The sequence below is a fragment of the Eubalaena glacialis genome, chromosome 15 (assembly GCF_028564815.1).
Source record: "Eubalaena glacialis isolate mEubGla1 chromosome 15, mEubGla1.1.hap2.+ XY, whole genome shotgun sequence".
Taxonomy (NCBI): Eukaryota; Metazoa; Chordata; class Mammalia; order Artiodactyla; family Balaenidae; genus Eubalaena; species Eubalaena glacialis.
In genome coordinates this window covers 92,957,215-92,973,436 of record NC_083730.1, presented here as the reverse complement: position 1 = coordinate 92,973,436, position 16,222 = coordinate 92,957,215, and the positions used below count along the sequence as shown (strand labels likewise).

General features: G+C 51.8%; 1 protein-coding gene across 5 annotated transcripts in view; it reads right to left on the bottom strand.

Moving 5' to 3' along the window:
* Positions 1-5,457: 5,457 nt before the first annotated feature.
* SFSWAP (splicing factor SWAP) overlaps positions 5,458-16,222 on the bottom strand; it is a 97,204-nt gene continuing 86,439 nt past the window's right edge. For 4 of the 5 annotated variants that reach the window (XM_061169184.1, XM_061169180.1, XM_061169182.1 and 1 more), the window contains 3 exons: positions 7,377-7,532; positions 6,140-6,212; positions 5,458-5,756 (listed from right to left, as the gene is read on the bottom strand). In XM_061169184.1, coding sequence (XP_061025167.1) covers positions 5,691-5,756; positions 6,140-6,212; positions 7,377-7,532 — 295 coding nt within the window. In that variant the 3' untranslated portion in view covers positions 5,458-5,690. The remainder of the gene's footprint in view (positions 5,757-6,139; positions 6,213-7,376; positions 7,533-16,222) is intronic. The other variant, XM_061169181.1, reaches the window with a different exon arrangement.

Sequence of the window (16,222 nt, the reverse complement as noted above, 5' to 3'; positions counted from 1 at the left end):
CCCGTGTGTCCCCAGCGCGGGTGCGTCAGCTCCCCACCACACCCCCTGCACTCCTGACTCCATGGCAGGTGTAGCTGTGAACCCCGAAGCCCAGGCTGCAAACCTGGGCGTGACAGTTATTTCTGTAGAGCTGCTCACTGTGTCTTTAACCCAGAAGCACTCATTGCGAACAAGTCTGTTACAAATAATGGCAAAAGGAAATGCAGCTCTACACCTTGACTTGATTGAAGTCAACAAGTATTTCCTCTGGTAGCGTTCGAGCCCCTAGTTCCAGCTCTCTATTCACACGACGTTTTGGAAGATTAGCTCTGGAGCCCAGTCGAGGGGCACCCGCGTTCGGATGGCAGCCTCGGCACCAGGCGTTCTGCATACGATGGATGCCGTGTGTGACTGAGGCCACTCTTCCCGAGTGACGCCCCTGTCCCCTCCCCGCTGGACTCTGGGGCCCAGGGTTCCAAGCGCGCTGGGCGAGCAGGTTTGACGGCTTATGTGCGCTCACCGTACAAGCTAACGCGCATTCAAAACGCGGGCGTTCCTAGGTGCCGGCTTTAGAAGGCAGAGTTTGCGTGTTTGAGTTTCTCTTTTCTTCTTCTTTTTAAAAAAGTAAACTTTGGGAATTCCCTGGCGGTCCAGTGGTTAGGACTGCTTCCTCTGCAGGGGGATCCCTGATTGGGGAACTAAGATCCCGCGTGCCCCGCGGTGCGGCCAAAAAAAGAAACTTTAAAATTTGGAACAGTTTCGCATTTACAGAAAACTTGTGAAGATAGTGCAGAAAAGGCCCGTGTGCCTCATACCTACTTTCCTGTGCTGTTAACATCGTACGTGTTGTGGAGCGTTGTCACCGTCAGTGAACTGATGTCCACGCATTATTATTAACTGAGGTCCCTGCTGTGTCAGACTTTCTCATTTTCCCCCTAACGTCCTGTTTCTGTTCTGGGATCCCATCCAGGTGCTCCTGGGGTCTCGTGTGTCAGCTGAAAGAAGTATGTGTGTGTAGTAACCTGCGTGTGTAGTAACCTGTGTGGGCGCACATATGCATAAACGCTTCTACATGCAACCTCCCGTAGCTACGTTCAGCTAAACGTGCTCTCGCGCTGAGGGCTCCGCATCTAATCCGTCACCACAGGGATCATCCGGCCTCTCCCCTTGCCGACCTGGGACCCTGGGAGTCACTTTGGGCTCCTCTTTCTCTTTCTGTGTCTCTGTCTGTCTCCCTCATCGGTCACTGAGCCCGGAAGGCCTGGCCCTGCCCCCATTCCCGCCGTCTGCTCGGCGTCCCCTCTCCCCCAGGCCCACCGACCGCTGCCGTGGACCAGGCTGTGTTGTCGGGCCTCCCGCTTCCAGGGCTTTGTCATCACCTGGCTCGTGTGCCGAGCCTGGGCCCAGGCTGGGCTGGAGGGCGCTGGCCCCTGGAGTGGGTTTTGCGCACCGAGTTGACAGCTGGGAGGCCCCGTGCGCCCACAGAGGGTCTCCGCGTTAGAGGGCGCAGCCGGCCTGCCCTCCGCCACCCGCCCGCCCCCTCTGTCCCGGGAGACCCCGGCGCTGGTTGTGCAGCTTGAACGTCAGAATGAGCGGGGAGCCACTGGCCGTGCTTCCTCAGCCCCCCGGTTAACGCCTGACCCCCCAGTTCCCCTGAGCTGCCCGCGATGAGGAGCTCACGCCCCCCGAGGCGGAGTGAGTTGGGGCCCTGCCCTCGCACGCCGTCTGTGCAGGCAACGCGTTGCAGCGCCCTGTCCCGCCAGCCCTGCGAAGCCGGAGCCCGACGCCTGCTGGCCGCGTGGACGGCGGGGCGGCCTGGTCTGTCACGGGGACTCAGCACCGGCCCCAGACGCCAGGCGGGCAGCCCCTGACGCGCGGGCACGGAGCGGGGTGAACGGCTGGCTCTCGGAGGGCCCGGCGTCCTTCGCACCTTCTTTGGGCAGCGGCGCCCGATTTCCTTGGGGCTTGGCCCGCGTCCCTCTCTCGCCCGGGGACCTATGGCCACGCCGTGCCCGCCGAAGCCCCTGCCGGCGCTGAGCCGGGACAGAGCTGGAGGAAGACCGAGAAGGGCAGCCGCTCGCCTGCTCCCTCGCCGGGAGGTGGAAGGGCCGCTCCTACTCGGGCTCCCCCAGCCCCACGCCGGGAGCTGCCCTGCCCGACTCCACCCTCGCCCAGGTCAGGGGAGACGCCCTCTGCCGCTCCCCCCTCCCGTCGTCAGGGACGGGCGGTGAGGGTCCCCCGAGGAGCTGAAGGCGGCTGGAGGGAGGGGCGCCGGTCAGAGGCAGGGCGATCTGAAGCGCGTGGGCGGCAGGTGACGGAAATGGATCAACGTCGGCCCCGGAGAGCGACACGTGTCCCTCCTGTCGGTGCAGCGAACTGTGCGGGGTGAGGGGTGCTGGCCGGCCTGTGAGAACTTTCTCTTCATACTTTTTCAATAAATCGGAACGTGTTCTAAAGCTTATTACAGAGAAGATAAAGGAGCTTTCTGTACAGATACAGAAGTAGCTCCAAGACCCAGAGTAACCGCAGGCGCAGGGGAAGCAGGCACGCAGTTTGCTTTTCTGTGAGTAGGACACGCGGATGCGGAAGTGGGCCGGGCGGAGACCGTAATTTCCCACTTCCTTGTAGTTGTAAAAAGCAACTTGGAAGGACACACAAGGAAGTAATATTTAACCAGGTGGAGGAATCACTTATTCAACACAAATGGAACCCCAAACTGCTGAAAACCACCTGTCGGTTCGGCTGTCGGGTTGAGCTTCCAGCCCCTCCTGGCAGCAGCCCGGCCCCGGCGCTCTCTGCTTGGCTCTCTCCCGCTGCCCGTCTTCTCTTCTCTCCAGGAATCTGGGTCACGGAGAGCGAGCTGATCTGGACGCAGGTCTCGCCCGGGCGGGCGGGGACATCCAGGCAAAGCCTCACTGAGAGCTGGTGGGAATGTGTTTTTTAAAAAATATTTATTTATTTTTGGCTGCGTCCTGTCTTCGTTGCGGCGCACAGGCTCAGTTGCCCCGCATGGGCTTAGCTGCCCCGCGGCATGTGGGATCTTAGTTCCCCGACCAGGGATCGAACCCGGGCCCTCGGCAGTGAAAGCACTGAGTCCTAACCACTGGACCGCCAGCACATTCCCAAGGAGAGAATATTTTTAAAGGGGAAAAAGTATTTAGCAGAATGTTGAGAACACGGGAAGCCGCCCAGTGACAGGAGGGCAGTCCATCCCCGGGGGCCCTGAGCTCCCCCTCCCCAGTGGCCCACAGAGCACATCCCGGGGCCGGTGTGCGTGGCTTCGGCAGCAGCAGGGATGACTCGTGCGTCATACACACCGTGAAGAGCCCGATTCCCTGGCATTTTTAGGTGCAGGAAGCTGCCACGCCTGCCCCACCTCCCGCCCCGGGATCTGCCTGGACCAGCGCTGACCGATGGGAGACCGGGCTGAGGACCTCCTCTCCTCCAGTTCCCGCGGCGGTGATGGTGGTCGCCAGTCTCGCGGACCCTGACACCGAGTCCACGGCAGGTGTCGTCTGGGCGACGTCCGTGTAAGGACCGCGTCTCCTCACTGCACCACGAAGCTCCCCTGGCAGCTTGATGTCACCTGCCATCACCCCAGCCCGCTTGGCTGCAAACAGAAATGTCCACCGTGTTAGACGGGGCCTGACAGACGCCGGACGAAGCCCACGGCCCCAGCCCGGGCGTCCTCTGCCAGGGCTTCCCCGCAGCTGACGTCGGAGGATGCACCCCCATGACAGACGCCCGCTCCACAGCGCCCGGTCAGTGACTGTCCTGCTGGTGTCGGCCCAAGTGGTCATTTTCCTGCCAGGACTCTTCCTCTGGCTCATAACCCCAGTTCCTTCACAGTGGAAATGATCCAGCCAATCGACGGCTCTGCACAAAACAGCAAAGGCGTACAAGTAGCAGAGAGAGAGAAAGTCACGGTCGGAGCCCACCAGTCTTGTCTAAGGACGCAGAACCCATACGCCATGAGAAAAATGAAGGACCGTGTGAAAAAAGCAATTTTTGCAGGTTAAAAATATAAAGTCAAGAGAGAAGTGACAAACTGGGAGAAAATTATTTACAAAATAAATAATACAGAAAGGAGCGCCTATAGTGCAGTAAGAAACTCAATAGTAATAAACAGCCGAAGTACAAGGCTGGTTTACAGAGGAGAAATACAAATGGATTTTTAAATACAGAGAAGTTGCTCAATCTTACTCATGATTAAAGAAATGAAATTAAAATGTGAGAACTTTGTATCTTTCTGATTCAGCCAAGGTAACGTTTGCGTCACACGGCTTTGGGGAGGGTGCAGAAAAGGCACTCGGGTTTGGCTGGCAGAGAGCCCTTTCTGGAAGGCTATTACTTGCATCGAAATCAAAAGCACACGTTCCCTGTGACTTCCACCGCTAGGGATGGAGTCTGCAGCCTCCGTGGTACCTGTGTGCCCAGGTGACGCCTGCACCAGGATGTCCAGTGTGGCTGGCTCTCGTGGGGGGGACGCTTCAAACAGCAGGAAACTTGGCGTCCATCTGGGAGGATGCCCCCGACACACACGCACCCGGTCCGTGTGCCAGGACCGTGTCCAGTGGACGGCGATGGCCAGGGCAGGTCCTTAAGTGCCGACACGGCCCTGTCTCAAAGGCACACACGTAGGACGAAGTACAGAACTCTGCGTCAAGTGGCCACCACTGTGCGAAGGGACAGGTGTGCACGACACCGACTTGCGTTCGCGTCTGCCTGGCAGCGGGACCTCGGCCGGAGCGGGAAGTGGGGCCCCGCCCCCGCCCCCGCCCATCCGCCCACAAACAGCTCCCAGGGGTGTGTCCTGCTTTCCCGACGATCTCGAGCAGGACTCCTGGGAAGGGGTCTGCTTTCTAAGAAGGAAAACGTCAAGGTTCCATCTCTGGGTTTTGGACGACCGGCAGAACGAGGGCGCAGGCGCGTGTGAGCGGGCTGCGCGGGACCTTCGTGCTGCGGCGCCGCAGGCCCTCACCGCTGGTGCTCGAGAGGAGGCACAGACCACCGGGGGCCGTGAGCACTCTGCAGAGAAAGGCCCGGGACCCCGCGTGACGCGACCAAGCGCCCTTCCGTGGCCGCGGCTGAAGCCTGCGGTGGGGTCACCGGGGGCCAGCCGAGCAGGGCCCAGTGAAGGGACGGCCTCATTCAGCACCATCCATCCGGGTGAACGTGGAGGACATCTTGGTGCTAAAGATAGAAAGAAACCCACCCAAACGGCGACGCCCTGCCCAGGGGGCGGGGTGGGGCGGGACCTCCAGGCCACCTGCCTCTCCTGCTTTGCGGGGGGCTGAAACGGCTGTGGCCTTGTGCCCCGGTGCAGGGCCGGGGGAGCAGGACAGGCGACCCCTACAGCCGTCCCCATGCCGCGCGACACCCACGTAGCAAGTGTTAGAGGCCAGTGACAGACGGCAAACAGTAAAGAACTCACAAGCCAAACAAGGAAGAAACTGCCCACGGTTACTAGCTAGAAAAGGTGTTTTCCTCCCGTTTTATTTGATAATACATTTTCACAGAAACAGGATATTATTTACAAATATACAGGTAAGAGACTGCTGGTCAAAAATCTTAAACCTAAAATGTCATCAAAAATTAATTTACAAAACCCGCCAACCGTCCAGGAGCCCCAGCGGGATGGTCTCTGCAGGACGGGGCTCTCTGCTCTGCCAGCTCCTGGGGCCCCAGGCCCAGTCGCCCACGGCCGAGTCTCAGGAGGCACTGGTCTGCATGTTTTTGGAAGCTGCGAGCATCGCTCTTACTTTGGCCATGAGGTCCTGTGCGAGGAGAGACAGAGGGCATCCCTGCGGGCTCCCGTTAAGACTCGGGAAGCGGACGCTCCACACAGGGAAGTAGCTCGCGAACGTGTTAGCGGGTGAAGACCGAGGAAACTGGGGGCAATGTGCTGGGTGGCTGGGGACACACCCAGGCAGGCTCAGGGCCCAGGAGGAGACGCTCAGGCCTGGCCGGGAAGGAGGAGACGGGGCTGCCCGGAAAGGGGGGCCCAGGGACCAGCTGCCCCGGGCAACGCCGACACCACGGCCTCCAGGGGACCAGCCGGGACCCCCCGTCAGGACCCACAAGATGAGGGGACACAGGGAGTGGAAACTAGCCCCTTTAGAAGAAGATGGGAGGAAAGAGAGACCCACTCCCACCTTACCTGAGTGATTTTGCTCTGCACGGAAGAAACAATTGCTGAGGAGATCTGACCGTCTTTTTCCTGAGAAACTCCCCTAACGCAAGTAAAGAGAGAGGTCAGAGGCTTAAAAAATACTTTAAAAAGCCGTTTTACCTGTTTCCGGTATCCTTAAAAAAGAAATCAACATTATAAATATATGTATTTCACTTTTGTATTTTATGTAACACATTTGAAATATTTCATAAAATGCAACATTACTCAAAGATATGTTCATATAAACATTATATAAGACACATTAAAAAAAAAAAAAAAAGAGATAAAGAAAAGGACAGAAGCATAGAAAGCTGGCGCCACACTCCCAGAGCCTGACCACAACCCGAGTGGGCGCCTGTGGCGCATCGTGAGGACTTTCGGGGGCCTGGACACGACACACAAGGGGTGGTCGGGGCCTGTACTGAGTCACGTTTTACCTTTAAAGAAGCCGCACCTTAGATTCTGACCCACCTCAAGTGAGCTGCTCACCCACCAGCATCGGGGTACCGTAACGCACACTTGCGGAAGCAGAGGGTCTACAGGCGGGATGGAGGACCTGATCCCCTGCCCCCGACCCCTGCCCAGGCTCTGGGTGGGTGGGTGTGGGCGGGCGGCTTTTCGAAACAGGACTGTCTGGCAAATGTCCCCCGACAACCACGGGCAGCCAGGCGACGGGGGTCACCTGCGCTGGCACGGGGAGACCGCGGGACCATCAGTGTGGACGCCGACATCCCCACGGCCTGCGCGGTCAGGAAGTGACGGGTTCACCCCTGCCTGCTCGGGCTGAGAGGGAGCGATGGGTGGATGGGGGTCCTGGGCCCCTGTCACTGCGGAGTCCAGTGCCTGACCCCTCCTTTGGTCACAGCGGGCTCCCCAGCTCCCACCCCATACGGCCCGCGTGAGGACAAGGTACCATCGGCGGGGAGCCTGGAGAGAAACTGGTTTGGGGACCGGCTGCTGGCACACTACGCGGCCGCCCCGCACCCGCTCACAGGGTTCCCTCTGCCCGAGCGCGGGGCGGGCGGCCCGGGGCACCGGAGGCGGCTTCTGGACCCGCGCTGCCCAGGCGGCCTCGCTGCTGACCCACCTCGGTGTCCGCCCTCTCCTCATCTGGAGCCCGAGTGACACGTGCAGGAGGATGTGGGGCGCAGGGCCCGGGGCCGGGGGTCTGCCAGCCCGCCCCTTCTCGGTGACCCCCGTGGCCCAGAGGTCAGGGCGGGGTTACCTGGAGCGCTCCTGGCTGGAGCCCCGACTCTCCACAGGAGAGATGCTGGCCGAGTGCCGGCGCGCGGCCTGCTTGCTCGGGGAGGCTGGCTGCGAGCCGGCCTTGGACTTGGTCCGCGACCGTGAGCGCCTCTTCTTCTTCTTCTCATGGGGGCTTCTGGAAGGAAAGCGGTTTTAGACAAAGGCACAGCGCTGGCTCTGAAGGAGTTCTGGGTGCTCTCCATGGGACAATGCGGCAATTTCACCCACCCTTCTATACACATTGACTCCTTTTTAAAACTATACACATTTAATTAACTTGAAACGGATGGATATAACAAAATAAAAGTCGTGCAGAAGTAAAACGTAGACCACCTTCTCGGCAGAAGTCCTGAAGTCAGGTGTCTGTGGGTTTAAAACACGATCAGCACTTTATCTGCATTTACAATAACCCAAGGTAAGTAACCAAGCGCTGTTGGTACTGCTTGTTCATTTACGCTGACTTAATGGGAACGTCCAACCATTAGTGGAAAATCGTTAACACCGAGGGCTGCAGCACAGACGCTCGCGTGTCCTTCCGGCCTGAGGCTGACGGGCCCCCGGGGCCACCTGCTCTCCCACCGGCCCTCACGGCCGCGCCTCGCTGCCTCGCTGCCCGCGGCCCACGTCCTCCGAGTCGCCAAGGCCCGTGATTCCACGTCAGAAACGCCCCCCAGCTCCTCCTCCCCCTCCAGAGCCGCAGCCCGCACTGCACTTCACCTGGGCCCACCGCCTCCCGCCCGGAGGCGGGTCTCACTCCACTCCACGCCCTGCCCTGTGACCCTCCTCCCCACGGCCCTGAAGCACAGCCAGCAAGAGGGAATGTGCAGGTGGTGGAAGCGCTGAGGTGCAGGCCCCTCCCCGCGTCTCCTGAGACCACCGTTGCCCGCCCTTCAGAACCCGCGGGCGCCAGAGCTGCAGGCCGCCCTCCTGCTGGGACCGTCTCCTGGAGTCTCTGCAGGCACAGGTCACCGCTGGTTTCATCAGCCCCCGTCTCAGTTCCTGTCGCTCCCCCCTTCCTCCCGGGCTGCGTGTTGCTGCAAAGCACTAGAGGGTGGATCCCTGGCCGTGGGCAGCTGGGCGACAGGACAGGAACTGGGCCTCGGGAGACACCGCCCGATGCCCGCGCCCTCGTCCTCGTCCTCAGAGCGCGGCCGGGGGGTGGACGACGGGCTCCTGGCGCTGTCACTTCCCCTGCGTGTCGTCACTGCTCTCGATACGCACGTCCTGGGTCACCGCCTGCACAGCTCACACTCCTCCTGGCTCCTCGGGACTCAGGTGGCTCACGGGCCCTTCCCAACCCGGAGACACCCCAGGGCCTGTCTACACGCCCACCCACCCCAAGACCAGTGCACCTGTCAGCCCGCCTGTCACTCGTCGGGGCACTTCCCTGGGGCGGTCCCGTGGACCCCTGGTGCAGGAGGCTGCTGGCCAGCGAAGCAAGCTGGCCCTCCCGCCGGGCAGGGCGCAGCTTTCTGGCTCTGCCTCAACAACAAGGAGCTGGCCCTGGGTGGTGGCAGCTGGGCAACTTCAGTTCAGCTGTGGGAAGTGTCCCTGGTGCGCTGGCCTACGTGCAGGCCAGGAGCAAGAGAAGTGGTCCATAAAGAAGAGGTGCTGGGTACACAGAAGTGGGAAGTGCACACCACAGGCCTACTTCCTACACTGCAGACGTTTTGTGACTTTTTGTCTGTAAACACATGGCTAGGATTTCAAAGGAAGCAGCAAATAAAAAAATAAATAAAATATTTATTTGGGACGTGACATACGTCCCAAATGATTTCAGCCCCAAATCCGGCTAAGTTCCTATGGCTGCCTACATGAATTAATTAAAGGTAGGTGAGCAATCCTGAGCTGTAAATCACATTCAATTTCACTACAACTTGATCTCATGACAAAACTTTCTAAGCGTTTGCTTAAGGAATTAACTAATCTTTTTGTTTTTTAAATTGAGGTGTGCTTCATATCCAGCGAAATGCAAAGGTCTGAAGTGCTATTTGATGAGTTTTGGCAGACATGGTGAAACCCAGACCCCTGTCACGACCAGGAAATTCTACCATCCCGAAGGTTCTTCCACGGATGCTGTCAGGCATCTGCATCCCCTGCCCCACCATCACAGATACCCGCTGCTCTGATTTCTATCACGTAAAGGAAAACTTCAGATACATCGGGTCACACAGTATCAGTCTCCTGTGACCGGCTTCTTCCGCTCAGCACGATGTTTCTGAGATTCTTCAGGACGTGGGTTTCTTTTCGCCGCTGGGTAGCATTACACTGTATGAATCTGCCATCACTGGCTGAGGCTTTCTCCTGTTAACAGACATTTGGGTTGTTTCCGGTTTTTAGCAATTACAAATCAAGTTGCGTCCGTGGTCAAATGTTTATGGCGAGTAAACACCTGGGGCTGGCACGGTCAGGCCATGCAGCAGTATATGTTGAACTCTGCAGGAAACCACCAAACTGCTTCCCAAGTGTTTCAACACTTAGTCATTTTTCGGCCGTTCTTGTCAGTGTAAAGAACACCTCACTGTGGTTTTAATCTGCATTTCCCCGACAGATGACTAAGGAAGCTGGGCACCTTTTCATATGCTACCTTCACTGGCTATTTAAATATATTCTTTTTTTCCACCAAGGTATCTGTGGTTTATTTATCAAGAGAAACTATTCCTTAGCCCAGATATGCACAGTTCATAGTTTCGAAACACAAGTATGTGACAAACTACCGTGGAACTCAACCCAAAGAGATTCTTTACATTCCAAAATCACTTTGCACTCTAAGAGATACCAGCCTTCCTCATCTCCGCAAAATCTTTTATGGAATCGTAACTTCTGTAGACATCTGCATGTGCCTTCTTTCTTGGTTCAGCCACAGCAAGCTTACAGACAGCTTGCAACACCCGGGGACACACCGAATGCTCCAGCAGTAGGCAACTGCAGACGCTTGGCCAGGAGGCTGCACAGCTGAGGTCTCGCTAAGGGACTCGAAGCTCTTCTCCTCGACAGCTCGATGACAACAACCTTCCAGACCGATGGAGAAATGGACCGCAAATACATTCTTCTATGAAATGTCTCTCAAGCCCTCTGCCCCTTTTCTAATTGGGCTGCCTTTTTGGAATTGACATAGGCCTTTGTCAAAGATACATATTGCAAATATTTCTCCCCGTCTGGGGCCTGCCGATGCATTTTCTTAACTGTCCCTTTTGAATGAAGTTTTTAATTTCAATGAAGTCAAATTTATAATTTTTTTCTCTTACGGTGGGATTTTCTACATCCTCAGGAATCTCTGCCACCTCATAAATGTATTCTCCTTGTTTCTTCAAAAACAGAATGGTTCTAGTTTTCATGTTTAGGTCTGTGATCCATCTTGAGTTAAGCTTGGTATTTGGGGTACAGGTCACTTTTCTTCCATTCTGATGTCCAGTTGTTCAATCAATTTTTGCTGAAAGGGCTTTTCCTCACTGCACTGTTTTGGCTCTTCACCTTTTTAAGGTGTACAGCACACACTGATTACTGTAGCTCTCTAGTAAAGTCTTGAATTGGTAGCAAGAGTCCTCCAACTTAGTTTTCAAGGTTGCTTTGACCGCTAGTCAGCGCGCCAGTATCTACAAGAAGCCTAAGGGAGTTTTGATTGGGATTGTATTGGATCTGCAGATCATTTTGTGGAGAAGAGCCATCTGAACAATACAGAGCCTTCCAATCCATGAATATGGACTTTCTCTCCATTTATTTAGGTTTCCTAAACCTTTTCTCTGAAATGTTTTGTGATTTTCAGTGTAGAGAGATCTTATACATATTTCCTTACATTTATCCATAAGTACTTTGCTTTTTTGATACTGTTCCAATTAGTATTGTTTTTAACTTCATTTTTCGGTTGTTCTAGGCCAGTATACAGAAATAAACTTAGAGGTTCCTTAAGATTTTACATGATTATGTAAGAAGACACAGTTTTATGCTCTCCTTTGCAATCTTTAGGCCTTCTATTTCTTTTTTCTTGCCACACTGTCGAGGCTATGAATTCTATTACAGAGCAGACACCTTGGCCTTGTCTCTGATCTCAGGGGGAAGGCACCAGTAAGTGTGATGCTAGCTGTAGGTTTTGCAAAGATGTCCTTTGGGAATTACCTGGCGGTCCAGTGATTAGGACTCCACACTTCCACTGCTGAGGGCCCGGGTTCAATCCCTGGTTGGGGAACTAAGATCCCACAAGCCACAGGGTGTGGCCAGGAAAAAAAAAAAGATGCCCTTTACCAGACGGAGAAAGTTTCCTTCTATTCCTGCTTTGCCAAGTTTTTTTTTCCCCCCTTTTTTCTTTTTAATGAATGGGTGATGAATTGTGTCAAATATTTTTTCTGCATCTACTGAGATGTCATATGATTTTCTTCACTTTTTCTGTCAATACTGTGAATTACAATGACTGGTTTTTGAATGTTAAAGAACCTTGCATTTCTGAGACAAAACCCATTTGGTCCTGATGTATTATCCTTTTAGTTAATTGCTAGACTCAAATTAGCTAATACTTTGTTAAGGATTTTTTGCACTTATTTTCCTGAGAGTATTAGTTTATGAATAAACACATGCGTGTGCACACACATCCACACCCCCCCCCCAACAAAACACACCACACTCCACACCACACAGATGTGCACACACTGTCCCTCTGCTTTAGGATGGTCTCATGAGGTGAACTGGGAAGTGTTCTCTCTTCTATTTCCTTTGAAGTGTCTATAAAATTGGTTATCCCCTTTTTCTTGAATGTTTGTTAGACTCTACTGATAAAAGTCATCTGGGCCTGGAGTTTCGTGGAAAGGTTTTAAATTATAAATTCAGTTTCTTTAGCAGATGTGGAGCTACTTAGATTTTCCATTTCTTCTGCTGTCCATTTGGGTAGTTTGTTTCTTTCAAGGAATTTGTCCATTTCACCTATGCTGTTAAATTAACCAGAATGAGATTTATTTCCTTATTATCCTTTTAATGTCTATAGGGTCCTTCATTCTTGATCAATCTAAAAAAAGATTTATCATTTTTTAAAATCATTTTCAAAGAACCATCATTTGGTTTTACTGTTTTCCTCTGTGAGTCTGTTTTCTATTTTGTTGATTTCTGATCTTACTTTTATTATTTCCTTGCCTCTATTTACTTTGAGTTTAATTTGTTCTTCTTTTTCTAGCTTAAGACAGAAGATTAGTTTTTAGACCTTTCTTTTTTTTTCTAATATAAACACTTAAAGCTACTAACTTCCTTCTGAGTACAGCTGCAGAAGGAGTATGTTACATTTTCATTATCATTCATTTCAACATATTTTCTACTTTCTCTTGTGATTTCTTCTTTGACCTATGGGTAATTTAAAATGTGTTAACTTCCAAGTATTTGGGGACTTTCCAGATACCTTTCTACAGATTTTTATGTGGTAAGAAAACATACTCTGTGTCATCTGAGTCTTTTGGAATGTGCTGGGACTAATTCAGTGTTACAGGGAACGATTTAGCCTGGTGACTGACCCACGCGCATGTCACGAGAGTGTGCATGCTTCACTACAGGTGGTAGCGTTTAGCTGGTTAACAGTGCTGTTCATATTTGCTGCATCTGTAATGTTCTACTGCCTGCCTTTCCCTTTAGTTCTGTCAGTTTTGTTTCAAGTATTTTAAAGCTCTTTTATTCAATGCACGCATATAAAACATTATGCCCTCATGAAGAGCTGGCCCCTTCATCATTATGGAACTGCCTTCTTTATCTCTAGCACCACTTTTTCAAGTCTGCGTGGTCTCCTGTTAATACAGCCACACCACCTTTCTTCTTATTAGCATTGTACAGTGTATCTTTTTTCTATCTTTTAGATCTTAACCTATTTGTATATTTAAAGTGTCTCTTATAAGCAGCTTAGTATTAAGTTTTGCTTTTTAATGCAGTCTAAAATCTCTGTCTTTTAACTAGAGTTTTTAGTCTGCTTACATTTAATGTAATTATTTGTATGGATGGTGTTAACAATCTTCTTGTTTTCTAGCTGTCCATTTGTTCTTTTTCCTCCTCTTCCCCACTTTTCTGCTGTCTTTTACATTAATAAAGCATTTTTATGGTTCTCTTTAACAGTCTCTATTGGATTTTTAATCTTTTTTTTTTAGTGGTTGCTCTAGGGAATTATATGCATCTTTCAATTGTCATAATCTACACTGAATTAATAACGCTTCATGTATGATACAAGAACCACAGAACAGTAGCATATTCCCATTCGCTCACTCAACAAGCATTTGCCGATGTGCTCGGTGAGTGCTGAGCTGTAGGAATTCAATGCTAAACCCTGCCCCCCACCCTAACCAATCACATACTATTTACTGTCATAAAGTAACTGGAACTTCCTGTTGGAATGTACTGTAATATGATTTGGCTAAACATTTTCATCAATTTTACTTTTAAAAATATTCACTCTGCCCAGATCTGGATCTCCAAACACTAGAAGGAACCAGGATTCCTAGGAGAAACAGCTGACCCCAGGTCTGGGGCAGGGAAAGCACCAGCTAAGCCTGGAATATCTTGGGCCAAAAGTGACAAAGTACTCAAAGAACAATGGGGCCAAATGTGAGACAATGTTACCATCAAATAGAATATAATGGCAACGGATTGTTGCACAACAAATAAAAAACAAATCCCCAAACCCAAAGTCCACAGTGATACTAAAACAAAGGGGGGTGTTTAGAGAAGAAATGAGGAGAAAGCTGCTGGCCACAGGACACTCACACTGTTCCAGTGCCACCCCACAGATGACTTGTTAGTTCAAAGAGGAAAAGGTACAATTACACAGCAGACACAACCAAGTGATCAAACTCAGTGTCACTGGCAATGGGACAAAGGGACACTTGTGTGCCTCCTGGTGTGATGCAATGGGAAGTTAACACAACTTGCCAAAAATACTTAACATGAACGCAGCCAAAAGGACACAGTAAGACAAATCCAGAGTGTGGGACCTTCAATGATACAGGTGACCTGGGCTTGTCAAAGTCATGAAATATACACTCACAGGAGGGTGTGAGGGAGGGAGGAAGAGGAGGAGAGAGAAAGGAAAGCAAATGTGGCAAAACGTTAACACTGAATCAAGCTACAAGTTACATGCAGATGGGTGTTTTTAAGTAGTAAGTTAAAAACTTTCTAGTAAGTTAAAATTTTTTCAAAAATAGAAGTCAGGGACCTCCCTGGTGGTGCAGTGGTTAAGAATCCACCTGCCAATGCAGAGGACATGGGTTTGAGCCCTGGTCCAGGAAGACCCCACATGCCGTGGAGCAACTAAGCCCGTGCACCACAACTACTGAGCCTGCGCTCTAGAGCCTGTGAGCCACAGCTACCGAGCCTGCACTCTAGAGCCCGTGCTCTGCAACAAGAGAAGCCACCGCAGTGAGAAGCCCACGCACCGCAACGAAGAGCAGCCCCCGCTCGCCGCAACTAGAGAAAGCCCACGTGCAGCAACGAAGACCCAACGCAGTCAAAAATAATAAATTAATTAATTAATTAAAAAAATGTTAAGTTTAAAAAAAAAAAGAAAAAGAAAATAGAAAAAAAAAAAAAAGTCAGTGAAAGCAGCACTCAGTGATCAGCTTGCAGAAATAATCCTTCAAATCTGGCAGGAGGCACTTTCCCCTCAGTCGGGGTGACCTGACGGGATTAAAGTGACCCTGACTTGGCGGACGAGTTAGTCGCCTGCTGCCACACTGAAGCAGAGACCCCGAAGCTACTCCGAGTACAAGGACGGAGGGGACAGCCTGACTGCTGGGTTAACACAACTCGCCTGCTAACAGAACATATTCTTGGCCTACAGAAACTCGGGGTTTATAATCAAGCCCAGGAAGTCGACCAGTAATCGTGCACGTGTTCCCCTCTACTGGGCTCCTCCTGAGTCTACCACTGCGACCCCTGAGTCAGGTCACAGGCTTGATCCCGTCTATCAGGGCAGGGTAGCCAGGCCCTGCAAGTAAGCTGAATCTTAACTTCTTTTGTCTGACATATTAAAGTTCTGATGATAACACAAGCTCTGATGAATCCTAATATAATCACCATCTTCTCTAGTGATAGCTCTTTTAATGCAAAGGTTGATTTGAGGGCAAAGCAAGAACTCTTCTGTTAGGAGAGATCTTCGGCTTCAAGGAATTAATTTTAGACCATGCCCTTTACATATACCAAGGGTGATGATAAATTTCAAATGTCAATTATTTGCATAAGGAATAAAATTTAAAATGGACTTCAATTTTCATCATTTTATCCTGCAACAGTCACGTATGCTTAGTGTGGGAGTTCCAAGGCAAAAAACGAAATTTATAAACAGACGGAGTGAGTCTGTACATGAAGCCTTCACTGAAATATATCAGTTTTACAGCTCCTTTCCTGATTTTTCTGTTTTAAGAAAAAGAGATGACATTTTATCATTTAATGGAACTATTGCATAACTAGCCAGACTGCAGGAACATTTTTCAGTTAGAAATGCCTTTCAGAACTGCTCCTGCATGTATACATGTAGCTGATTCACTTTGTTATACAGCAGAAACTAACACAACATTGTAAAGCAACTACACTCCAATAAAGATGTTAAAAAAAAAAAAAAAAAAGAACTGCTCCTGTTGAGGGTGTTTGCTGATGGAGGGGCGTCTCTGAGGCAGGTTTGGGTGATGGCTGGGTTCATTTGTCCAAGAATGGTGGACACCTGAAATGCAGATTTGTCCTCTGGAAGACTCTGGAAGGTTCTGGAACCCCGGGTGTCCTGACACTCAGCAGCATGGCGTCATGAAGTCTGAGACTACGATGGGCAACAATGGTGTCCTGCCCTTTTCTGGGTGTCTTGGTCACCGGGAC